The 27199-nt window shown below is 40.4% G+C and overlaps 1 protein-coding gene across 12 annotated transcripts in view; it reads right to left on the bottom strand.

Moving 5' to 3' along the window:
• Positions 1–27199, bottom strand: part of CCDC171 (coiled-coil domain containing 171) — a 178287-nt gene that overhangs the window by 135471 nt on the left and 15617 nt on the right. For 11 of the 12 annotated variants that reach the window (XM_066987705.1, XM_066987696.1, XM_066987695.1 and 8 more), the window contains 4 exons: positions 26947–27128; positions 19106–19249; positions 6496–6588; positions 5018–5178 (listed from right to left, as the gene is read on the bottom strand). In XM_066987705.1, coding sequence (XP_066843806.1) covers positions 5018–5178; positions 6496–6588; positions 19106–19249; positions 26947–27128 — 580 coding nt within the window. The remainder of the gene's footprint in view (positions 1–5017; positions 5179–6495; positions 6589–19105; positions 19250–26946; positions 27129–27199) is intronic. The other variant, XM_066987699.1, reaches the window with a different exon arrangement.

The following is a 27199-nucleotide window of genomic DNA, read 5'->3' as shown; positions in this document are numbered from 1 at the left end:
TTGGACCTCTGAAGGACTGAAGAAACAGTCCAAGAATGAGTGGGGAAGAAAAGATATTATCTGTGAATTCATCTGTGAAAACATGAATTATTGATATTTTCTGGACCACCTGAATATGGCAACCTACCAGAAGATAAAAAATGAACCATATTCTGTGTAAGAATAAGAAGTTACATACATGAAGAACACACGAAATGCAAATTGCTTTTTATGTAAAGCCAGTGATCCAACAATCTTCAAACAAGGCTGTTCTGAGCACAAAGGAACTTTTTAAATTTAAAAAAAAAAAAAAAAAGAAGTCATTTCACTGATACAGGCTCTCTCTACTTCAAGGAAACGCAAATAACTTAGTTTTAGTTTAAAGCCATTTATGTTGCTAACACAGATTCATGTTCAAAGCAAGAATCACCAGGCAGGATGTTCTTTTAGGACCACAGAGAGTCTCAAAATATATTCAGTCAGCTTCCCAGCTGTTAAGACTGCAATCTTCATGAAGAATCACAATGTATTTCACATATTGTCACAACTTTTTTTATATGAAAATTATTTCATTTTCTTAGGGAAAAAAAAAGGATTTATTTTTTTTTAATATGGCTCTGGTTTACCTAAATGCATTATCTCACATTCAGACTTATTTTGTCCTTATTTTTATGAATAATAACACAGCAGATGTTTCAAATGTTACTAAAAACAGCTCTGTAACCATGTATATAGTAAGGATGAATTCAGTGCTCAAAGGTCCACAAAATTCCTTACCTGTACAAAATCCGGTTTCTTCTGTTCTTTGCTATTGTTTAAGTCAACATAAATACCTGTGTGTACATACCCATATAATCCTAGACTGAAGGAAGTTCCACTTCTGCCTTTCTCCAACTCATTCTAGTAGCTTGAATCTCCTTCCACACTCTCACTGTGCACCACCAACTTTAAGTCCTCTTAAAGCTCTTCCTTCCCTAAACTTCACCTATTACTGTTCTTCACTTAACATTTGGCTTAGTTATCTGCCTTCCAACACCATTCTTTTGGTTGACAGTTTCTTACACCAATATATACTTGATTCAGCCAAAGAAGACAATACAGTACTATGAATCCTCCTATCTGCCTGGGGAACGTAACAAAGCCATTCTTCCAAAAACCACCTGTTACCAGACAAAACAGATTATGCTAAGTGGGATAAGAATTCAAGGTAATTTTGTCAGGCTTTAATTTTTGTCATTCCAGGTAATTTTTTCAGGCTGGTAATGACGAAGCAGCAAGGGAAGTCCAAAAGCAATCAAAAGGGACTTTAGGGCTTTGGAGCGACTGGTTAAAGGATCAGGGGCACAGGTTGTGTTTGCCTCTGTCCTTCCGATAGGAGGGATCAGTGTTGACAAGCAGATTCATCTCATTAATACGTGGCTTTGAAACTGGTGCAACTGGCAGAACTTTGGGTTTGTTGATCATGGGAAGGTCTACGTGACACCAGGCCTGCTGGCACCAGATGGTATGCGCCTCTCTCAGAGGGGAAAAAGGATTTTTGCCCAGGAGTTAGCGGGGCTGATCGATAGGGCTTTAAACTAGAGTTGAAGGGGGAAAGGGATAAAATCAGGCCCGCTGGTGATAAGCATGCCAGAATCAGAGGAACTGTGTGCTAGTGATGTCCTTCAGTCTGCTCCACGAGGTGCTGCGTACAATGAGGCGCATTTGAAATGCTTCTATGCAAACTCACGCAGTATGAAGAATAAACTGGATGAGCTACAAGTCTTGGCCCAGTCCCAGAGCTACAACATCCTCGGCATAAGCAAAACCTGGTGGGATGAGTCCTGTGACTGGTGTGCCTCAAAAGATGGTTACAGGTTCCTCAGGAGGGGCAAGCAGGGCAGGTGAGGTGGGGTGGTGGCGATGTATGTGAAGGAGAGGCTGGACTGTGTGGAGCGTGCAGTTGGCAATAGCAAAGTTGAGAGCCTCTGGGTAAGGATTCAGGGATGAACAAATAAAGGGGAAGTCGTTGTGGGAGTCTATTACAGACCATCTACCCAGGATGACAACACCGATGATTCTTTGAGGAACTAAGAAATACCTCAAGATCAACTCCCCTTGTCCTAATGGGGGACTTCAACTTGCCAGACGTCAACTGGGATCACCACACGGCCAACATGAGCAGGTCCAGGAGGTTCCTAAAGCACCTAGATGATAACTTCTTTGTGCAGGTGCTAAGGGAGCCAACTAGGAAAGGTGCTGGAGAACAGAGAGGGTCTTGTGGGGGACGTGGCAATTGGCGGCTGTCTTGGTCATAGTGACCATGAAGCGGTTGAGTTTAAAATTTTTGGTGACAGGAGGAAAACTGCCACCAAAACTCCAGCCCTGGATATGGGGAATGCGGACTTCAGGCTGCTCAGGAAACTAGTCAGCAAGGTCCCCTGGGAAACTGCTTTTGAAGGCATTGGCATCCATCAGTGCTGGTCAGTCTTTAAGCACTGCCTCCAAAAAGCACAGGATCAGGCAATTCCAAAATATCAGAAGTCAAGCAGTTGGGGCAGAATGCCGGCCTGGCTGACCAGGGATCTTCTGGGGCTTAGGCAGAAAGTGTATGGCTGCTGGAAGCAGGGTGAGGCAACGTGGAAGGAATACAGGGATGCTGTTCACATTTGTATGGAGAAAATTCATGTGGCCAAAGCCCAATTAGAGTTGAAGCTGGCCAGGTCTGTGGGAGACAATAAAAAGTTGTGTTTTTTTTTTAATATGTGAATAGAAAAAGGAGGACCAAAGAAAACATAGGTCCGCTACTTGATGGGGAAGGTCACCTCACGGACAATGACATAGGCAAAGCAGAGATGTTTAATGCCTTCTTTGCCTCCATCTTCAATGCTGATGATGGGCTTCGGGATCCAGGGTGCCCTGAGCAGGAGGACCATGACGATGGGAATGACAAACTCCAAACCGACCCTGAACGTGTGCGGGATCTGCTGCTCCACCTGGATCCATACAAGTCCATGGGTCCAGGTGAGATTCATCCCAGCATGCTTAGAGAGCTGGCTGACGCCATCACGGGACCTCTCTCAATTATTTTTCAATGGTCTTGGGAATCCAGAGAGGTCCCAGTAGACTGGAAGCTGGCAAATGTTGTACCAATTTTCAAGAAGCGCAAGAAAGAAGAGCCTGGCACCTACTGGCCTGTCAGTCTCACATCAGCGCCTGGTAAAATTATGGAGAAGATTGTCCTTGAAGTTATTGAAGTGCACCTGGGGGACAATGCAATCACTGGTCCCAGCCAACATGGGTTCACAAGGGGTAGGTCCTGTTTGACTAACTTGATTTCCTTTTATGATAAGATCACCCATCTAGTCGATCAAGGGAAACCAGCTGACGTCAGTAAGGCTTTTGACACGGTTTCCCATAGGATCCTAGTGGACAAAATGTCCAGCATACAGCTAAACAAAAACATCTTATGATGGGTGAGCAATTGGCTGACGGGCAGGGCTCAAAGGGTTGTGGTAAATGGGACTGCATCAGGCTGGCAGACTGTCACTAGTGGGGTCCGTCAAGGCTCCATTTTAGGGCCAGTTCTCTTCAATGTTTTTATAAACAATTTGGATGTAGGAATAGAAGGTGTTCAGAGCAAATTTGCCAACGACACCAAACTTGGAGGAGTTGTAGACTCAGCTGAGGGCGGAAAGGCCTTGCAGAGAGATCTGGGCAGATTGGAGAGCTGGGCGATCACCAACCACATGAAGTTTAACAAAAGCAAGTGCCGGGTCCTGCACCAGGGACAGGGCAACCCTGGCTATACGTACAGACTGGGTGGTAAAACGCTGGAGAGCAGCTTCGCAGGGAGGGATCTGGGGGTTTTGGTTGATAGCAAGCTGAGTATGAGCCAGCAGTGTGCCCTGGCAGCCAGGAGGGCCAGTCACATCCTGGGATGCATCAAGCATGGCATTGCTAGTCAGTCAAGGGAAGTGATTGTCCTGCTCTACTCTACACTGGTGCAGCCTCACCTCAAGCACTGTGTGCCATTCTGGGCACCACAGTACAAAAAGGATGTTAAACTGTTGGACGGTGCCCAGAGAAGGGCTACAAAGATGGTGAAGGGCCTAGAGGGGAAGACATAAGAGGAGCGGCTGAGGTCACTGGGCCTGTTCAGCCTGGAAAAGAGGAAACTGCAGGGACACCTCATCGCAGTCTACAGCTTCCTCACGAGGGGGAGTGGAGGGGCAGGCGCTGATCTATTCTCTTTAGTGACCGTCAATAGGACCCGCGGGAATGGTGTCAAGCTGTAATAGGGGAGGTTCAGGCTGCATATCAGGAAAAGGTTCTTCACTGAGAGGGTGGTTGCACACTGGAACAGGCTCCCCAGGGACACAGTCACGGCACCAAGCCTATCGGAGTTTAAGAAGCATTTGGACTGTGCACTTAGTCACATGGTCTGAATTTTTGGGTAGACCTGTGTGGAGCCAGGAGTTGGACTCAATGACCGTTATGGGCCCCTTCCAACTTGGGATATTCTATGATTCTATGATTGTCTACTCTCACACACTGCACACCTTTTCCTGTCATCTTCTTACTAAGTCAAAACTTTCAACCTGAATTCAAAAGCTGTAAATGAAGACTACTCACTATAAACAAACAACTTCAAGACAGAAATCTTAAAGATCCGTCTAGCTCCACGAGGTGAATAATTTTCATAATAATTTAAGTGTATAGTGAAAAAAATCTGCTAAAAGCCTGTCATGTATGTTTTCCTACACCTCTCCCACACACTACGGGAGACAGAACCCTATTATAACTACCATTTTCAGTATTTTGCTTTGACAAATAATCTGCATAACAGACTTTCTCCAGATTTTCTCCGCCTTCCCACGATACGTATGCTCGTAGTATGAACCCCTTATTAACCGAATGCCAGGTACTCAGCCTTGGTTTGGCAAAGCGCATAGGATGGGTTTGTTTTTTACTGACAGAAAACTATAGAGAATGTAAACTGTAAGTGCTACTCAAGCTGCCTACTGCCATTTTGCAGTAAATTTAGAAGATAACTTACATATTGAGTTTTTCCAAGTTCTCTTGGGCGTTCTCTTTTTCTTTCTCATATGCATTTTCTACCTCTTTGAACTGCTTCCTGATCATTTCTAAATCCGAAAGAGTTTCTGCTTGACTGACTTTTTCCACCTGCAAAGCTCCTTCAAGGTCTCGAATTCTTAGCTACAAAGTGATAAAAAAAACAATGAAAGCAATGTTCTAAGGACAATTATATTCTATTAATTCTATATTAATGCACTTACAGAAAAAGCACTGAAAATATGCAAAAGCGTATGAATATATACAGTTCAAACAGAAACAAATACATAAGCTGAGGAAAAGTGCCTTTTACAGTCCTTCAGTAGCGTCAAAATTTTTTGTCTTTTACGCTTTAGGTAAGGTTTTCAGGGAAATTCTGTTTTTTAAGTTAGATGCATGAAAGTGGGGGATTAACAGCAAAGGCTACACTTCTGCTCAGCACAAAACACACTTGTAAAGTCCACATACATGAACGTGGAAGAAAACCTAACCAGTCACTAACTCATAAAAGAGAAGTCCCTAACTTTAAGGAATGCTGCCCTCCCAGTTCCTTTGAATATGGTAAAGTAAGGAGAGGAAATGAATAAAATTGAATATCTCCTTTTTAGTACATTAATTGTCACTTTAAAAAAAAAAAAAAAGTGCCTGTTGACAGAGCAGATCATGAGACTAGGAAAATAACTCTCTCAGGAATGGCAATACTTATTTTTGTTACTCAGAAAATAAAAAAATAAAATACCAATTTTTTCTTTTTTTAAGTTTTTAAGATTTTTTTTTAAGAAGTGGGTTTTGGAGTTTTTTTTAAAAACATTGTAAAGGGTGTGATAATGTAAGATTACTAAGGAACTGCTACTTAAATTTTTCTTGTTTGCTTTTTAAAATAAGCCATAATTGCCTTATTTCGTCAAACCCCTTATGATTTAAAGATTTAATATTCAAGTATATATATGCTACTTTTTCTTATACAATTAACCTTTCCTGGTAATTGCTGATACTGTAATTTTATTTGAAGCTGAAATCTACTCTGAAAAATGGTATTTGGAAGAGCACTTTCAGGGTGCATTGATTATCCCATTCCTAAAGAAGTTAGATGTATCCACTGGGTGTTGTAGTAAGCATCCATCCAAAAGACAGGACATTTAACTAGTATTATGGTGTTTAACTCCAGTGAAATATTTCCTTTTCCCACACTGTTTAAATGCTAGGAGAAATTACTCTCTCAAACTTAAAAATGTAACTAAATTGTTAATATAAAAAAATAATGGTCCCTCAAAAATAGGTATGCTTCTATTCTTCCGTTTATGTATTAGTTATTACAGTTTCAACACAATACAAAAAAAAATATTCAGTGTTCTCATTGAATAAAGTAAGTGGTCTTACCATTTTTGGTAGATTGTATCTTTACATCTTCATCAACTCTTTTACTGTACGCTTCCACAAAGTATTTAACAAACAGCTTACCTGGATGATTTCTGAATTGAACTTGGATTCCAAATGCGCTGCTCTCTCTGCTTCGGTGTTTTCTTCCAATTTCTTTATTCTCACTGTAGCTGCCTAGAAATACATTTTGAAGAAATTTAAGTCCAGACAGATAGTAAATAGAACACAAAGATTATTCTGTTTATTCAGTATATTAGGACTCCATATACCAACCTGGTAGATCTGAACTACTTGTACTTGGAACTGTGATATATCAAGAAATGATGTAAGAACTGTGATGCACCAAGAAATACATATCCAGATAATAATTTACTATTTTAGGCATGTAAAAAATATTTTCTATGTAGTTAAAAAAATTAACGTAACATTATGTTATTGCTGCATTGTTTCAGAATGAAGAAAACTGTGGCTGAAATGAGAAAGTAAAAACATTAAACTTAAATATTCTACTTGTTACCTTGCTATCTGCTTGTTCACCAAGGTTGTCACCTGAGGCAACATAACCCCATCCTATATGTTTCAAAATACAATGAGTATTCATCAATAGAGTACCTGCAATTTCAGTATTAAGACAGACAAAGCATCAAGAATATAGAGAATTCCTTAAGCACATATTAGTTTTGGCACGTAATTTCCAATTAAGGTGCCAAAAATAGGGCTTTGCAGCTCTAGACCCATCAGTTTCTCTGCATCGAAAATTCAAAGAACTTAGTATTCTTTGTTGTAGTGTTCCTTGACCTATAACTATTCTATGTTTTCGTCTAGCAGACATTATGTGTATGATCTTTTACCAAATATCCTAATTTAGTCAGTTAGCACATGTCATTACACAAAAGAACATACAGATGTATGCATAGTTTAAGCAACATGTCTGAATTAGACTTGTGAATCTTTGATGTCCATTCTTTCAAAATTGAGAAAAGCAGAAGAATGCAAATAACTATGCTAAAAATCTACTGTGAAATTTGGATTGGCCACAAAAAGTTCAAACGGTGGTTTATTTTCTTACTTTTTGTTGGTTTTGTTGCTTTTTTTCTGTCAAGTGTTTCAAGCTGAAGAAAAATCTTCCAAGTTACATTAAACACAAAAGTGATCACCAGACACATACATCCAGATAAAGGCCTGAACAGAGTTTCATCTGGAAAAATACTTTTATCAAAAGCAGTAACCAAAGATCTGATACAATAGGAACTTGCATGTAAATTTAACTACATTGTTTTCTATCAATAAAATCTTTTCACTGTGATGGATGACTGAATTGAAAAGAAAAATATATCCCAAATTGTCTCTTGGTTTCAAGTTAAATTAGGAAGACCAAGAAAAAGGAATTAATATCAAGAAGTCATTTAACATGAGCACATTTCAGGTTACATAAATACAATCAAAGTTACTGATTTTGGAAATGTAAAATAAAGTAATAAGCATGTGATACTGCATCTTGATTCCAAACATTTAAGAGAAGACAAACATTAACAGATGTTAAAACAAAAGTTCTTGGCAATAAATTGAAACTTCGTTTGTATAATCACATACACACACACACAAAAAGGAAAGATTTTTAAAACTGATGTCCATAGAAGGCCTATTAAAAAGAAAAGCAGCAACAGCACAGAGCTTACCAAACCTACTCCACAATAAGATCTGTCAGAAGACTTAAACTTTTTCTCTTCTCAGGAATTTTATCTGCTTACCATAATAATTAAATAAATAAATAAGTCCACAAATCCTGCACAAATACTCCCCCTGTACTTCTGTTTTTCTAAGACTATTCTCAGAAACAGCTTGGTTTAGACTCTTAACAACCTCATTCCTTCCACACATCAGCTCTTATTCCCCTTTAGCCTTAACGCAGAATTAGCAAACTACCTCTTGGATCAGTTTGGAAGGACCTCCTTAGCATTCTCCAATAGATAACATCTGTCAACAGGATGGTTTTACAAAAGAATACTGCCACCCTAGTAAAAGTAGTCAGTAAACAATATATATAAGTGAGGTGGATTTCATTTCTTCTGTAGTAACTCTCAGAAAGTCAGTCTTTGATTAGAAGAGCATAGGGAAGAGCAAGGAAGGTACTTATCACAACATTTACTGTGAGAAATAAAATTATTTAAAAAAATGAAGAACTAAAAACTTCACTGGGAACATTTCATGACATACACTCAAGGGCAAAAATGTTCTTCCATCTTTGGTCAGCTTGCTCAAGTGTCTATTTATATATCAAACACTGAAATAGAAAAAGTGAAAAAAGTGACTCTGCAAGTTTTTAGGCATAACTTAGTAATTCACATGTTCTGTACTGCATTGGACTACAGAATCCTGTTTTGTTTTCTGAGCATCAGTCCAACTGAAAACTCTGCTCTGTTCCTTCCTCTCGGCCTCTCCTCATCTGAAACAAAAGAGCTTTCTGCTTGTTGCAGGTCACCATCACAAGGGTTAACTGACTTTCACAAATGGAGGCCCCCTAGAACAATGAGATTTCATCAGTCCTGAGAAGAAAAGTGGAAACGGAGAGAACAAATAACAGCTTGATTGAGGGCATCTGCCAAGAATGCAAAACTGGAGCAACCCTCATCTCCAAAACAGATCACATATGTATCAGTTCTTGGTATAGTTCTTTAATACTAGAGCACACTTCTTTAAGCCGACATGATGGACAAAGGGAAAAGTAATGGTCCAAAGGAAACTTAAACTGTCAGAAATACAGAACTTTAGTCCTAAAAATTGTGAAACAACGAAGAAAGAGAGGCAGGAGCAATCAGACACCTTAAGAACTGCCAACACATCACTCTTTTACTCTCTGAATTAAGGGCAAATCCATTTAAAAAGATGTATTTGCAGATGGTTCATTTGCTTGAAGCATCACAGTTACTGAAGAATTAACTTGTATAACTAGCAAGCCTAAAAAGGGAAGTACTGGGAAAACTAGTGTTCCATCTACAGAAATTCTTTATAATCTCTGAAACATGAGAAATAGGCTTCTAATAAAATATAAAACAGGCTTCTAATAAAAGAAATAATTAGAGCTTGGAACAAAAGACAGTATGTCTAGGCTGTAGAGGTATGAATCCTAGACACCAACCAAAGACGACCTAGATGCACCTGGCATGTATCCAATGGAAACCATTCAAAAGATACTCAAGACAGAGAATACAGGAATATTATATTAGATAATAGAAATCAAAAATAGGTGGGAAATTAATAGAATCTTACAGATAATCTCCCCATATGAAGACCTGAGCAAATGAATTGTTCAAAATAGGAGTTTCTTTGCAAGGTTAGGAATCTCAATTCTTGTCCTTATTTTTGAACTTCACCTTCTAGAGTATGATTCTTCAAAGTCTTGAGTCATACCAGTAGTTTGTTACCACTTTGATTTTTACAATCTTGCTTAAATGAGTTCACTGAAGCTTCAAAAAACACGGACCTAGGGAGAGGACTGAAATGTATTTTCAATCAAGCCACTGTCAGGGACCAGACAAGAACTGCCACTACTTTCTTGGATAGATAGAAACCAAAGATGATGATTGAAGTATATTCTTCTTATACGCCTTGAAAGATTATTCTGGTAAAACTCAGCCTTAGTTTACCAGTATAAGCAGCTCTCTTATCCAGAATAGATTCACATGTTTAAAAGAGCTTGTAGAAAAGTTACACATGTAAATTGGGGAAATAATGTAGATGTTGTCTGTACAACAATGTCTGGTACAGCAATGACTATTCTTTTTCCAGAGTTCTGTGACTTGACTGCTACAGCTTCTGGTTCACCATACATTTAGCAAGTTTAAGCAGTCATATGCCAGACAATTAAATGGAAAATTTGTGGGAAAACAGAAACTGCAAGAGATGTATTTCCAGTAATTAGCACATACACCTTGCTAAACAACTGAAAGACTTATCAAATACAGAGAAGTTCACATTTGCTTAGACTGCTATACAGAAAAGAATTTGGGAATTGCTGTTTATCTAAGTGCACATCAGACAGAGAAAATGTACCTGGATTCCAAACTGAGACTGAAGATCTATTTGGGAACAACAGAACCGCCAAAAACAAACAAACAACAAAAAAAAACCACCATATATAAATACTGTCTATTTTGCTAGTAAAGTTTCAAACAGGCTCTACTGATCCTTATAAACACTTCTCTCCACACTGAGAAGCTGCATGCTCTGCCAGAGAGAATGATGCATTATGCACTCCATGAGGGAAAGAAAGAGATGTCAGGGATGAGTCTAACCTGTAACCCATATGAACAATTCCAGAAGGAGAAGTGGGATGAGGAGTTCCACTTTCCTTTCTGATAAACAGAAAGGTAACAAACAGGAAAAAAAAATAATCTGCTGGTACGAGAATCACATTTGCCAAACCTCTTTGAATCTCACAGAAGATGAGAATCACTCTCCTTGCAGAACCATATATCCAAAAATTTTACACAATGCCTGCATACAAAGAAGAATATGCTTGAAAACAACCTGCAGGTCTCAGACATACAGACCACAGTCTCTCAGTTGGGAATCAAGTGGGAATACTTTCTATTTTAGCTTGGAATGCCTTTTTTCAGGTCCAAGCCAACCAGGGAGGTGTATCTCAAGGATGGATCCAAAGAAGTGTGTTCTCCAGTGGTTACAAGGTGTTTGCATATCCAACATCGATATAAAATTGGTTATCCAGTAAGATGCAGTAGTTGAAGAGCTCATCTGTGACTTCCATGTGCACCTGCAGGATATCTGAAGACAAGCTTATCTTAAGTAAGGTACTTATCCTAAGTAAGGTACTATACAGAAACTTGTGGAATCTTCAAAGTTTCCTCAGATATTCTAACTGAGCCAAATTAGGTCTTAATTTAAAGGACAAAGTATCTCATATCTGTTTCCACAACAGCACAGACAAAATTGTGTCTTTTGAGAGATGGCAAATAAAAATTACTACAGAAACTTCAATGCAAGCCTTACAATTCATGGGCACAACTATGCTTTATGGTTAGACTACTTCCTTTAATCCCTTAAGGTTCAGCCACATTTTCCACTCGCCTGTTGCATGCCAATGCTAATGTGGTTTCTAGGAGACATTTTGCACATGCTAACAGTTTGCAGTACCATTTTCCACGCTGGCCTGTGTGGCTTCCACTTTTCTCAGCCTCTCACCCTTCTTTTAAGTGCTGCAATATTTGTGAATACTGGGGTAGTGCATACTGAAAGAATAATTCAATATCTTACACTTGTACAATGCCACAGCCATGAAAATAGAATCCTTTAATACTTACATTTACATCAAAATATCTGTTATCAGAGAAAAGTACAACAAAGAAAACAAAAATATAAAAGTATATTTACAACAGTTACTAAGTTTAGATACAGTAACAGAAATAATTTTTATCTTCTCTGCTTCTACTTAGATCACTTCCGCAAGATTTTTCAGTTTCATTTTTACTAGCAAGCTGTCAGGATACTTACACATCCCACGGCTGAGATCCAGCCCCTACACGCAATGCTCAGCCAAGATACAGTTTTCAGTGAATATACACGTTTCAAATCAGGATCATCATCCACACACTCTATTTGTGTGCTTCCATATTCAGATTAAGATCTTAATTTCTTCCAACTTAAAAGCATTTCCCTATGAATCCTAACTCAAATCAGGAGGTCAGGTCTAAGCACATCTTTGGGAAATGTGCTGACCATTTCCACCTAGTGTTAGAAAGGCTGGTGCTTCTTGATCATGGTAAGGTGGAGCCATCTCCTGTCCAGATAATAAACAACTTTTTAGTAACTATAAAAGTACTTAACTACAAGCGTTCTTTCAGTGTTAGGGAGTGCAGCCAATCCTCACTGAACATCTCCTATATATGAAGTCTAGAATAACATATGTCATTGACAGAAGAGCCATATTTGACCTGCGTAACACTGGATCAACAACTACATTGGCATGGGATCTCCAAGATCACCCATATACTTGGCTTTAAGAAAAAAAAAAAAAGTAAAAACTAGGACTGTTAAAATGATACAGTTTCGTTGCCTTTTGATTAAAGCCCAAGTTCATTCTATTCTGCAACTGATTTGCAGCTGACAAACCCATATGAACTGGTCTCCCTTTCTACCGTACCTTGAGGGGAAAAGGATGCCCCTTCTGGTTCCATGCTCCATAACCCATAAACCCTGTAAGAGCACATTAACTGACACTGTTACTTTATATATGCACACAGACAAGATTTACATGTGATTTATTACTAGCTCCTGTTAAGGTCTACAGAAGACAGTATTCAGTTTTGGTCTGACAGCAAATTAAGAGTGAACAGCCTTCAACCTCAACTTGAGTAATACAATGAGGTATGAGATGATAAAGGGGAATATCCTCTCAGAGATTAATTCCATTACATCAGTGAGCCTGTCACTGAAGAAGCCTAAACTTCAGAGCCACCACAGAGGTATCATTATGAAAACTGCAGCTCTTAGAGAGAATACATGACAGTCACAGTAGCTAGAATTCCAAGATAGGAGTTGTGCATTATGGACACATGAAAAAGCCATCAAGAAGCGTGTAGGCATAGAAGACAAAAAGGAGTTTAAATTTCAAGCAGTGACACTGTTAACTAGTGAGGAATGTGTTCTCTATCACACTCTTTGGGGCTTTTTCAAGTTTTTCCTGTGAGACTTATCTAACTTACCTTACGCTGTAATTCACAGTGAATTTACTAGTAACACATAAAATTAAAAAGCAGGTCTTTTTTTCTTTTTTTGGTTGGTTGGTTTCTGTTTTGTTGTTGGTGGTGTGTGTGTTGTTTGGTTTTTTTTCTCCACTCTACTTTGATTTTAGCTGGGACCTCAATTTCTTGATTCTCTGACTTGGATACAGTAAGAAATTTAGTACACCTACAACCCTGAATGACTACATGTACCTACACCTTCTGTAAATACAGAGGTGGACCATCACTCCAACAAGTTTTCTTTGCAGTCATCTTCCCACCACAGCAGCATTACCAAGTTATTGCAAGATGACACATTTAGCAGGACATGAAAAGGTCAATATACTTAAAGAAGGGGGATGGGAAAGGCATCAGGAAAGCTAAGGGACTCATCTTTAAATGGCAACATATTCAAAATCTCCAAAATAAAATGCACCAAGTTATAGGACATATTTCAGGACTCATGAGAAACGCTTCAAAACCTTGAGAGACCCTGAGCTTCATCTTACTAAAAGTTGGCAAGCCCAAACACAAAACAAACAATAGAAAATCATTGCATTTCTGTGAACAAGACAAAGAGATTGAAATTTATGAACTAATAATTCTGTTTCTCATGATAAAAATCCAGATTCTCCTCTCCTCACTGTTCGTTAAACAGCTTTCCCTCCCAGCTTTTTGGCAGTTAAACACATCACAAGAAACACTGTTTATAAATACAAATTTCTTTATATTTCCCAAGAAATCATCTTTCCAGAGCACTGGAGCAAAGGGCTAAAATAAAAGACTCTGCTTCCAGAATACTTATATTTGTAACTTGTAGAATCTAGATGAGTTCAACACAAATACATCAAGAATTTGTTTGACTGCTGTATCCTTGGCTAAAGATGAAGAACACTGACAGGGTTTCCACTTCAATTTTTTCTGGTACAGTATGTGCTCAGAAGGGCTCCAAGCCCATGCAGTGGGCACCACATTCGGTACTGCTGCAAGCTATAAAACTAGCAGGTTAGACATGGTACCAACAGCTATCTTGCAGCAGAATAAAGGAAAGCTTCTGTAGAATTGCCAAGAATTAATAGTCTAATTCCAGAAACTAGAGATGCACTCCAGAAACTAGAAATGTACTCCTTTAGACCATGTTCGGAATAATAACAAATATAAAACCCGAATAACATTTCAAAAATAATAAAAGCGGGGCGGGGAGAGACTGGGGTGGAGTGGCAGGCAAGACTTTTTTTCCTCCTTTCTTTCTTTATAATCTAATGCATTAGAATTTATCATCTCCACGAGTGTCAAAGTACAAGAAGAAAGATTCTAAATTTACCATTTCTATTCATTACTGTAACCTGTATTTTTTCATGGACTTCTCCCTCACATCCAGCAGAGGGTAGTAAACGAACAGCTTTGTGAACTCCATAAAATCATCCTGACAGCATATCAAGAAGTAGTGTATGGCATAAAATTAAAGGGCTGCCTTTTAATTAGAATTATCCTACTCACTACACAAATCACCTTAAGATGTTTACTATCATCATGAAAAACTTAAGTACACATTTTAAACTTAATGCCCATTAAAACGAGGTACTCTGCATGGATATTGAAATAAGAACATCTCACGAGCCCATTTTCCCATTAGAAATAAACAAAAATAAAGATAAATTAAAAAAAATAATCAATCTATAAGGTAAATATTCCATGAAGATAAATACAGAAATACAGGGCTACTTCTTGAATAAATGCACTGCCTTCTAACTGGGGTTTTACTTTCAGGCTTCTATAACTGAATGGAAATCTGTCTCAAATACTAACACTACAGGCAAAACTAATGTTTGTATTTTAACCACAGCATGAAGTACAGGTTGTCAGAACTTTATCTGTATTTCTAATAGGTAATACTTATTCCCATGGACTGAGGACTTTTAAATTGACAGCTTTAAAAAGAAAAACACAGAACCTTGCAAGAGTAGCACTAGGTGGGCAGAACTGCAGAGACCTCAACATTTTGGCACACAGTGAGAACTACTGCCCAGACTTTATTGCCTTCCTTTAATACCTTTTCCACAATGCACAGGAAGAATCTGGCAACTAAGAATGCGATCCATAGATGCTATCATGCTACTGAGGAGGCTGCTTAATTTAGGGAGGAAGAATTCCACTGACAGCACAGCACGTTTATAACCAGGCAATCCATATTGTTTATATCCCAACAATCTCCAGGCTTCACAGAAGCACTTCATTCTATGTAGGAATGCATCATGCCCATTTGAAAGAGCAGTCCTTTATTTCAAACTATTGGGAGGGAAGGCTGTGCTCAGTTCCCCTCCTTTACCCAGCAGGTCTGTCCTTGAATACTCCACCATTTACCTTCCTCACAATCTTCAAAGAAAAAGTTCCAGTAACCATACTACAGAGTTGAAGAAGAGTTTATCTGGTCTCTTCGGCTGAGGTTCTTCCACTCTGTTTCAGCATGAAGAACAGATAATTTGTCTGCCTGACTGTATTCCAGAATGTCAGAGAAGCAGAATAACAAATTTGTAAGCCAAAGTGAGGTTTTGAACAAGAAACATTGCAAATTAATTTTCAAGCTCTGCTAATACTAAAATGCTCCTCTATGTAAAGTTTCTGGGAGAGAAATACAGGTGAGAGGGCAGCTTAAAACAGATTTTATGATCCTGAATTTCGAAGTTCAGAACCCTGAGGAGACAGCTTTTCATAACCACAGAAAAGGCAAAAACAAACTTTTGTAAAACAGAGATGCAGAGTACAGTTACCTTGTACAATGCAGATAATGTTGTCACAAACCTTGGAATTTGAGTCCATTCAGTATGAAGTCTACAGCGAGCAATACTATGAGCTGAAAATATTTAGTGCTTCTGCTTCTTACAGTAAAGGCATTTTCAAAAGATGCTTATTAGTTAATCTCTCTGACTTCAAGATACCACTGTAGGCCCTTTCAGACATTTGCAAACATGCAATTTACTTTTGAGATGGCAGTGAAATGCAAGCTGACTACAGCATACCCACTGCTGTTTAACTTAGGCTACTTTTTTCTTTTATTATTATTCATGTGGACTTGCACTTATTTCCTTAAACCTTCATATTCAAGAGCATTTATCACAAACTTTCCTTCATCACTGATTAAACACCTACACTTACAAGTACCATAAGACTTTTTTCTGTGGCGTCAATACGTTGTTTTCTCACTAGAGAGTATTGAGAGATCAATACATTAACTTAATTCTAATAAAAATTAAGCAATAATTAAAATATCTTCATTGATTGTCGTTAATAGATAGCATTCTCTGATAAAACCATCTCCAGGGCACAGTTACATGTTTAAGGGTCTAAGCGCTTCCTTTTCAAATTTACAGATGGTAAATACACCCAATCAAATTATTTAAAGAAACTATTGCTTGCCTTGCTCCTCTTCCTTTCATCTCATAATTCCTATGTTAATAAGCCACTACATCACAAAAAGAAACAAAAGAAACAAACAAAAACAAGCAAACAAACAAAAACTTGTGTAAGTATTTTGAAGCAAAAAAATCTTTGTTTTAAAAGGGCTATTCAAACTTCCCAGTACATAGCACTTTCCATCTGAAGGCAATTCTGGCTAGGCCAATAAACACAGCTTGCAATACCTGACAATAGATTTCCTGTAGATCTCTTTGAGGGCACAAATGTCTACCTTGTTGGTCAATAATCAGTGTTTTGAGCTGATGAGCTTTGATGTTCCCTGTAGGAATTTTCTTTTGTACTTCATCTTTAATGCAGTGCTCTAACTTTCTAGCAATCAATGCTTTAAACACTTCTGCCTTTCAAGGGAAAAATAACAGAGAACACAGCTAAAAATTGTATGTCACTTATTCCTTTAAGGACCCCTATTATCCTGCAAGTGCCAATTATTTAAAGTTGGTTGCAGAAAATATTTTAAAAGACCTTTGATAGAAAACTTACAACAGGGTAAAGAATCATCTGGTCACCATACTTCTCTTCAGTGACAAGGGTTCTACCAAGAATGTCTTGGTCCAGAGCACACGCTCAGACAAGGTGGTGTATTGGGTTTATGTGGGAAGGTTTTGGTAGCAAGGGAGCTGCAGGGGTGGCCTCTGTGAGCAGAGCCCAGCAGCTGCCCCATGTCAGACCAGAGCCAGCTCCAGATGGCTTCAAAAGGGACCTGCTGTTGGACAGAGCTGAGCCAGCGAGCAACGCTGGTGGAGCCTCTCAGAGAGCAGATTGAAGAAAGGGAGAAAGAAACCTGCTGCACAACAGCAGTTGGGAGAGAGGAGTGAGAAGCAACCCTGCAGACCCCAGTATCAGTGCAGCAGGAGGGCAGGAGGTGCTCCAGGCACACAGCAGCAGTTCCCCTGCGGCCTGTGAAGGGAGAGGCCCCTGGTGGAGCAGGCTGTCCCCCTGCAGCCCATGGGTCCCACATGGAGCAGATCTCCACGCTGCAGCCCGTGGAGGAGCCCCCGGTGGAGCGGGAGGTCTGGTGGGAGCTGCTGACCACGGGGGACCCATGCTGGAACAGTCTGTTCCTGAAGGATGGACCCATGTGGGAGCAGTTCTTGAAGAGCAGTTCTGTGGGCAGCCCCCGCAGGCTCAGTTCAGGAAGGACGGCATCCCGTGGGAGGGACCCCACATGGAGCAGGGGCACGGAGTGACCGTGAGTGAGCCGTGGAGACAAAGCGTTAGGGACTGACTGCAGCCCCCCATTCACCTGCGCCACTCTTGGGGGGGACGTAGAAGAAGGTGCATATGGGGGAATGTGTTTTTTATTTGTTTCTCACTGCTCTATCTTGTTAGTAATAGGTAATAAATTACATTAATCTCCCTGTGCTGAGTTTGTTTTGCCCATGACAATAATTACTGCATGATCTCCTTGTCCTTATCTAAGTCCCTGAGCCCTTTCCATTCTATTTACTCCCCCTTTCCCTTTGAGGAGGTGGGGTGATAGAGAGGCTATGTTGGAGTTCAGTAAAACTACCACACATGGTTACTACAAAACCAACTCAGTAGATGAAAAAAATACTGAAACTTTAGAGAGAACTGTCCAAACAGGGGGCCTGTTTACATGTGTTGATAGTGACAGGACAAGGGGGAATGGTTTTAAACTGAGACAGGGGAAATTTAGGTTAGAAATTAGTAGAAAGTTTTTCACTCACAGGGTGCTGAGGCCCTGGCACAGGCTGCCCAGAGAGGTTGTGGATGCCCCATCCCTGGAGGCATTCAAGGCCAGGCCAGATGCGGCTCTGGGCAGCCTGCTCTAGTGGCTGGCAACCCTGCCCAGAGCAGAGGGTTTGAAACTAGATGATCTTTAAGGCCCTTTTCAACCCAGGCCATTCTATGATTCTATGAACTGTAACTAGCATTTTATTAAAAGGAGCACAATTACAAGGCAGTAGGTTGAAAAATGTAAGACTCCTCAGCAACAGGTTTCACTCGACAAACGAACTAAAACTACCCTTAGCATTTAGATACAAGATAGGAAGTAGCTGCATAACACTGCTGTGATCTTCTAGCATGTTATTCTCTCTACGTAGCACACCATCTGGTGCCTTTCTCAGCTCTGGTATATTTCCCATTGTAAATTCACTTATTCTCAAAACCTGTTCTTAAGTCAAAAAGAATGGAGGATAGACAAAAAGAAGAAAGACATATTAAATGGTTACTGAGAATGTACAGATTTCTTACAGTAACGGTAACTCATCTTAACCTTATTTTCATGTTCATATAAGCCTTTTTCCACCTGCTGTTCAAACATCAGTCTCAAGCCAGACATAAATAGTACAAGGCATTGGCCTATTCAGCCTCCTCTGCAAAATGATGTTCAACATTTTGTTAATTCAGTACAAAAAAGTCACCACCTGAGAGGTTCCATCCCTCAAAAATGAAATTGCTTAGAATTTCAGTGTCTGTTAAGACTAACAGCAATAAACAGAAAGCATTACTTCAAGTTCTTTTTTAAGTCGTTCCTCTCGTTCAGCACTGCGTTCAAGTTCATTGACCTGATGCCTAAGCAGCTCAGACCAGTCATGTTCAAGCACCACATCTTTCACTTTTTCGCGTATATTTTGCAGCGCACTACTCTGCTCCTAGAAAAAAAAAAAAAAAGTGAAGATACTTTTATTGAAAAAAAAAAGTATAACAATAAAAGCTCAAAAGAGGAATGCTTTGTGGATGGAAACTGCATTAGAAACAGTTATTAAAATCTAACCAGTTAACACCTGTTAACAGAACCATTTGCCCAACAGTATATGTGCTCTTTCTTCACCACCAGCTAAAATGTGTTAGCTTGGAATGACTACGAATATGACATTCTGCAATCATACTAAGAACAGAGACAATTCCCCACAGGAAACCTTATTCTTTAAAGAGGAAAGGGCTACTCTTCCAATCTCTTCTCTCGCCCTGCTGAATGGCAATGATGGGGAGGGAAGCAGCTAAGTGTATTTCATGAAAAGATACACAGGAAGTTCTACTTTGCTTTGGTTTTAATGATTAGAACTTGAAAACAGATCAGGCACTTTTAGGACAGTCTATGGGTTACTCCCATAGACTAATAATCTTTGGTTTTGCTAACCTTAGAAAGACTTCCTTTTGTTTAGAAACTGAATTATGTTAAACAATTACGTATAAGAACTACTAAGTAGTTCTTAGTAGTATAAAATAATCAAGCTATTCCCCACTTCGATTTCTGAATTCAGAAGTTGAGACAAGCTACAGGCTGGGATAATTACTAGTGCTACTGGACTCAGTAGCTCTGTGGAGTCACAGCTGCAAAATTCCACATTCATACCACACCTGGCTGGGAGGAAAGTAGCCAAATAATGAACCCCCAGTAGTCTAGCATATACTTAAGCTGGAGATCCCAGAAGTCTCAGAAAGAATAGCTTTGGTCTAGTGGACAGGAATAAGCTTTCCCATAACTGGGATCAGGAACGAGCCATAAATCCAGCGATTTAGTTGGAGAGCCTTTGGAGACCCAATTTGTTAAAATGGCTTCCTGTGAAAAACACAGATCACAGTAAGTCTTCCTGCTCATTTAATCCTATTCAATATCATGGCAAGAGACATTTTGTAAAAATACACCAAAGCTATTCAGCTGGTCTGCAAATTCTGCTATTACGCTTACATCACATACTCTTGTTTCTAGAAATTACTAATCATAAGGCATCTCCCAAGCAGGGAGGAAAAGGAGAAGAAAATGAATTATTCATATAAAATGATTCTTTGGAAGACTGAAGTCTGACAGAACCATGTTTATACATGAAGATCAAAGAAATGCAAGTCCTTTCCTAAGTCTGGAAAGGGATTTTATACGTTCCTCTGGCTTGAAGGCAGACAGTTTTGACCACTCAAACATGACAGTAAGAGAATCATGACTACTCTAAGATGCGAAGTATTACCAATTGCTAATTGAAAATGTAAGCTTATTTTCTCTCTTCTTTCATGTGCAAGCACTATGGTATGATTTTTTTCAACCTCTGAAAAATTAACAAGGAACATGTGAATTTAGAACGGGAACCTAAAGCAAATCACAATATTGTAAAAATAATATACACAGAAACAAACTGTATTTAAACTAATCCCCTAACTTCTCCTGTTGTATCAATGCAATACATGGGTTTCCTCCAATGACATAAAAAAAAAAAATTAATAATGTAATACATAACTATTCACACTCTCCCCACACTGAAAAGATAGAGAGATATTTCTCTCTTCAGGTACATCTGCAAGAACTTAAAAAAATAAACTGGGAAAAGCATGTGCAAGGTAAATAATGCCTAGTTTGTTGGAAAATAGTACATCAAAACTTAAAATCATTTTATACTGGAAAGTAGTTAACTTCAGTCAGACTGCAATTGACTAGAATACATCGAGGCAGTTATACATGTCAACATTAGTTGTAGGATTTCAGAATCTTAGAGAAGTCTCGGAGCTTTTCCAGCTCCTATGCAGTATGAAACTTTGCCAGATTAACACAATAGTCACCTGCACTTAAAAGGTACAAACATATTTCACTATGTAAAAACATACATGTATGCCTGCATGTCATGTGCACACTTACTATATGTATATGTCTATAAAAAACATTGCTGATGCAAAACTGTTTTTTATTAATTTTTTATATATATAAATGTGTCTATAAACAATGTGATTGCGCAAGTAGTTTGAAAAAACTCTGGAGTGCTTCTGGGAAGGAATACTATCTTCTGGCTAACCACAGGGTGATGCTATTGCACTTATTGTTGAACTCCAAAGCTTTCTTCTATTATGAAACAGATGGCATGCAAAGCACACCCTATAAAGCACACTACAGAACCTGTTATAAATAAGAGGGATTACTTTCCCTCCAGTTGACGTAATCTTTTTGGATTTCAGCAAAGCTTTCAATACTGTTTCTCAAAGTATCCTTCTGGACAAAACATCCGGCCAGCATACAGCTAGACAAGTACATAATATGATGGGTGAACAAATGGTTGATGGGTCAGGCTCAAAGGGTTTATTTAGTAAATGGGGTAATGTCAGGCTGGTGGCCAGTCACTGGTGAGGTTGTCCAGGGCTACATTTTAGGGCCTCTTCTCTTTAATGTTTTCATGAACGACTTGGAACTAGGACTGAAAGGTATGCTAGTTAAGATGGCTGATGACACTAAATTGGGAGGAGTCATTTAGTCCCTGGAGGGTAAAGAGGCTTTGCAGAGAGATGTTGTTGACAAAATAGAGGGCTGGGCAATCACCAACTGCATGAAATTCAACAAGAGCAAGTGCCAGATTCTGCACCTGAGACATGGCAACCCTGGCTGTACGCACAGTCTGGGGTGACAAGAGGTTGGGGAACAGCCGCACAGAAAGGGATCTGGGGGTTCTGGTCGACAAGAAGTTGAACATGAGCCAGCAGCATGCCCTGGCAGCCAGGAGGGCCAACTGTACCCTGGGGTGCTTCAGGCATGGCATCGCTAGCTGGTCAAGGGAATGGACTGTCCTGCTCTGCACTGGTGCAGCCTGACCTCGAGTACCACATGCAGGTTGGGGCACAGGAATATAAGAAAGGCATAAAACTATTAGCCTCCAAAGGAGAGCAACAATAATTGTAAGGGCCTAGAGGGCAAGAGGTGTGAAGTCCCTTGGTTTGCTCAGCCCAGAGCAGAGCAGGCCGAGGGGAGGCCTCATGGCGGCCTGCAGCTCCCTCACGAGGGGAGCGGAGGGGCAGGCGCTGAGCTCTGCTCTCTGGGGACAGCGACAGGACCCGAGGGAACGGCATGGAGCTGGGACAGGGGAGGGTCAGGCTGGGTGTTAGGGAAAGGTTCTGCACCCAGAGGGTGGTCAGGCACTGGGACAGGCTCCCCAGGGCAGTGGTCAAGGCAACGAGCCTGCTGGAGTTCAAGAAGCGTTTGGACAACGCTCTCAGACACATGGGCTGATTTTTGGGTGGTCCTGTGTGGCCCCAAGTACTGTAGTCAACGATCCTTGCAGGTCCCTTCCAACTCAGGATATTACTTGAATCTATGGTGACATATCTTAGAGACACATTTCAAGAGGTTAACCTGACTTCATTTCCATGCTTACCTCAGGATGCTCATAGCTGAGTTCACAGTTACAGCTCATGAAGTGCAGCTTTTCCAAATGGGATTTGAGTACATACTCAGAATCTCATTAAACTTCATCTAGCTTTCATTTCATAACTTGGAATATCTTAGAAATATCTTTAAAACTTAAAACAGTTTACTTTTAGAGTGAACAATATTCTAGCTTTACTCCACTTACAAACGAAGTATCTGCCTCTGCAGATCACCTTTACTTCTGCATACACATCCGCTGACACAGAATACAATGTCCCAAGCAATCCACATCCTCTTTCAACCTTGGGCCAAACATCACTTAAGTTTGCATACCTTTCTAACACTGCTCTTTTTATATATCTTCTTTCCAGTATTAAAGTCATCGCATGTGGCTCCTACAGAACACTGCAGAACTGAACACAAGTCCATTCAAAACCCTCCTCAACCTCACTCAGCCTAATGTTAACCAGAACTCGGAGCCAAAGCTCTACCTTTACCTGCTTTACTTGGCAACTTAAAAGAAACATTGTATCTAAAAATAGGTTTCTTCATAGCTTATAGCTAGTATTATTTTTTTTTACATACTGAGTTTCTGCAGGTTTGAAAAGGACCTTAGGGCATCACCTGCCAACCAAATCATGCTTTTCTCTGAAACCACCTCCTCCCTTGGTTTTCTCTATTTTTTGTTCAACTATTCATTTATTCCTCTTAGCTGCTCCTTCAGAGTATTGTTCAACATATCCACAGACATTGGAGGCACCACCTTTATCGTGGAGACCTCCCTTTTGCCCATCTATCAGAGAAAATCCAGTACTGTGGGATCCTTCTCCACAACCAAGACTCCTGACCATTAAGATAACAATACAGTGCAACTCCTTCTGCAGCACAACACAAATACACTACGTAGCCACACACTGCCTGGTTTCTGCTTCAGGTCTCATTGCACCTCTCTTTCCAGGTCCTGCCTTCAAAGAGTTGAAGAGAGAGTTCACAGTATTCTTAGAATACATGTAATTAAGGAGTTCTCTGCTCTGATTTTTTTAAGAGCTGCTCCTACAGGTACAGTATAGAATCTGACAAACAGTATCACAATACAGTACAATAGGTTAGTTTGCTGTGAGAACTTAGCTTCCAAGATGCTCCAGACAAGGACTGTTTTGTGTCCCTTGAGAAGATTGTATGGCACTGCCCCAGGACTGGAGCTTACTGTGTGGGAAGAAAGCACAGCTAATTTTCGACTGCTTGACCAATGCCCAGCCCAGCTGAGTCAAGACTCCCACATCTTAAAGGAAGCTATAAAAGGATATGACAGGAAATATATATATATATTTTATATATATATATAAAGTATCTCTCATTAAATCACAGAATCACAGAATCACAGAATCGTCTAGGTTGGAAGAGACCTCCAAGATCATCTAGTCCAACCTCAGCCCTAACACTAACAAGTCCTGCACTAAACCATATCACTAAGGGCTACATCTAAACGTCTTTTAAAGACCTCCAGGGATGGTGACTCAACCACTTCCCTGGGCAGTCCATTCCAGTGCCTAACAACCCTTTCAGTAAAGAAGTTCTTCCTAACATCCAACCTAAACCTCCCCTGGCGCAACTTTAGCCCATTCCCCCTCGTCCTGTCACCAGGCACGTGGGAGAATAGACCAAACCCCACCTCGCTACAGCCTCCTTTAAGGTACCTATAGAGAGCGATAAGGTCTCCCCTGAGCCTCCTCTTCTCCAGGCTAAACAACCCCAGCTCCCTCAGCCGCTCCTCGTAAGACTTGTTCTCCAGACCCCTCACCAGCTTCGTTGCCCTTCTCTGGACTCTCTCGAGCACCTCCATGTCCTTCTTGTAGCGAGGGGCCCAAAACTGAACACAGTACTCAAGGTGCGGCCTCACCAGAGCCGAGTACAGGGGGACAATCACCTCCTCAGACCTGCTGGCCACACTGCTTCTTATGCAAGACAGGATGCTGTTGGCCTTCTTGGCCACCTGAGCACACTGCTGGCTCATATTCAGCCGACTGTCGACCAGTACTCCCAGGTCCTTCTCTGCCAGGCAGCTTTCCAACCACTCTTCTCCCAGCCTGTAGCGCTGCTTGGGGTTGTTACGCCCCAGATGCAGGACCCGGCACTTGGCCTTGTTGAACTTCATGCAGTTGACCTCAGCCCATCGGTCCAGCCTATCCAGATCCTCCTGCAGAGCCTTCCTTCCCTCGAGCAGATCGACACACGCACCTAACTTGGTGTCATCTGCAAACTTACTGAGGGTGCACTCAATCCCCTCATCCAGGTCATCGATAAAGTTATTAAAGAGGACCTGCCCCAGCACTGAGCCCTGGGGGACTCCACTAGTAACCGGCCTCCAACTGGATTTGACTCCATTCACCACAACTCTTTGGGCCCGGCCATCCAGCCAGTTTTTAACCCAACAAAGCGTACGCCAGTCCAAGCCACGAGCAGCCAGTTTCTTGAGGAGAATGTTGTGGGAAACGGTGTCAAAAGCCTTACTGAAGTCAAGGTAGACCACATCCACAGCCTTCCCCTCATCTACCAAGCGCGTCACTTGGTCATAGAAGGAGATCAGGTTCGTCAAGCAGGACCTACCTTTCATAAACCCATGCTGACTGGGCCTGATCGCCTGGTTGCCCTGCAAGTGCAGCGTGATGACATTCAAGATAATCTGTTCCATGAGCTTCCCTGGCACTGAGGTCAAGCTAACAGGCCTATAGTTCCCCAGGTCTACCCTCCGGCCCTTCTTGTAGATGGGCGTCACATTGGCTAGCCGCCAGTCAACTGGGACCTCCCCCGATAGGCAGGACTGCCGATAAATGATGGAAAACGGCTTGGCCAGCTCCTCCGCCAGTTCGCTCAGTACCCTCGGGTGGATCCCATCTGGCCCCATCGACTTGTGTACATCCAAGTGTTGTAGCAGGTCGCCAACCATTTCCTCGTGGATAGCGAGGGCCACATCCTGCTCCCCATCCCCTTCCACCAGCTCAGGGTACCAGGTATCCAGAGAACAACCAGTCTTGCCGCTAAAGACTGAGGCAAAGAAAGCATTGAGCACCTCAGCCTTTTCCTCATCTTTTGTAACTAAGTTTCCCCCCGCATACAGTAAGTAGCAATCTGTTCTCTCCACATGTCATTCACATGACTAAATGGCTATCAACCTTCCTATAGAGCCTTTGCTCTACACTTCTTTAAAAGCATGAAGGATAACCATAGTTGACTACATGCTCACTTTCGCTCAAATGGTGTTATTACATTGCTGAGGCAAAAGGTAATTCAGTTATCAATTATAAAGGTTAAAATGATTAAACTATAATTGTGTAATTATTAGGAAGCCTGTGGAACAGGTAAAGGTTGCACATGTTAACTCAGCACTTCCGCACCACTATATTACTAGATTTGTTTGAAACATAATTGGTTTGAATTGCTTAACTATGGAATAAGTACAAAAAATAATAAAAATATAAACGTATTTAGCATCTAAGGGATCTATGCATACCAGTGCAATCCAACTTCAAAAGTGACTTTCCAGAAATATTATGAAATGAATTACCTGAAGAATACAAATCCACAGTATAAAGAAGATTACATACCACCTCTTAACATTAAATGTTTTTTTTCCTAACCAAGCTGCAGAACTTCCAAGAACAGTCATTCTTCCCACTAATACTAAGCCTACAGAAAGAATAGATGTCAATGAAGTTTTAAACCATCATGTTCTTCATATGTTGCATCAACTGAATAACGTACAACAACATAGAAATCCCGTCATCACAGTGGGTTCCATGACAGTGCGTTGTCTCCTTACTGTACAAGTGATTTTCATGTTTAGAGGGTACTGTGCGTCAAACTAGGAAAGTCAAAAGGGAAATGGAGTCATAAACTGGGTCTTGGGCTTCCCTGATTCTGCTAACTCGGCTCTGAACCATAGTACAAGTGGGCCTCAACACCATAGTACACTGGTAGCTTGGTTTAGTTGCTAACATTAAGCCAGCTATAACGCAAAAGCAAGGAAGACTGCAAAACAGTAAGCATAACTTTATACAGCTTTATATATTCTTCAGAAACGTGCTGCAATATTTATCTATTTGTGGGACTCTTTTTTTCTCTACCAGGAAAAAAAAACAACGCACCACATAGACTTCTTCACCAAAAAAAGTTCCAAGCATCATCTAATGCAATTCATCTTTCCAACTATTAATTAATACACCATACCTGCAAAACACTTTCCAGTTTGGTTCTCTCCTTAAGAAGCAATTCATATTCATCCTTGCATTTTCTGAGAATATCATCCTTTTCATTTGCAAGTCTTTGCTGTTGTTCTTTCCACTTCTGTTGAGCAATATGAAACGCTTTCTCAGTCTCTACCACTTTCTGCTGAAGTTTTTCATTCAATACTATTGTTTTCAGAAAAAGAGAAAGACAAGTACTACTGCTAAGCATGTTCAGAAAACAACAGTATAACATA

Source organism: Anser cygnoides, chromosome Z, assembly GCF_040182565.1.
Source record: "Anser cygnoides isolate HZ-2024a breed goose chromosome Z, Taihu_goose_T2T_genome, whole genome shotgun sequence".
Lineage (NCBI taxonomy): Eukaryota > Metazoa > Chordata > Aves > Anseriformes > Anatidae > Anser > Anser cygnoides.
The sequence above is the reverse complement of the archived record's forward strand: the minus strand, read 5'-3'. Positions and strand labels throughout refer to the sequence as shown.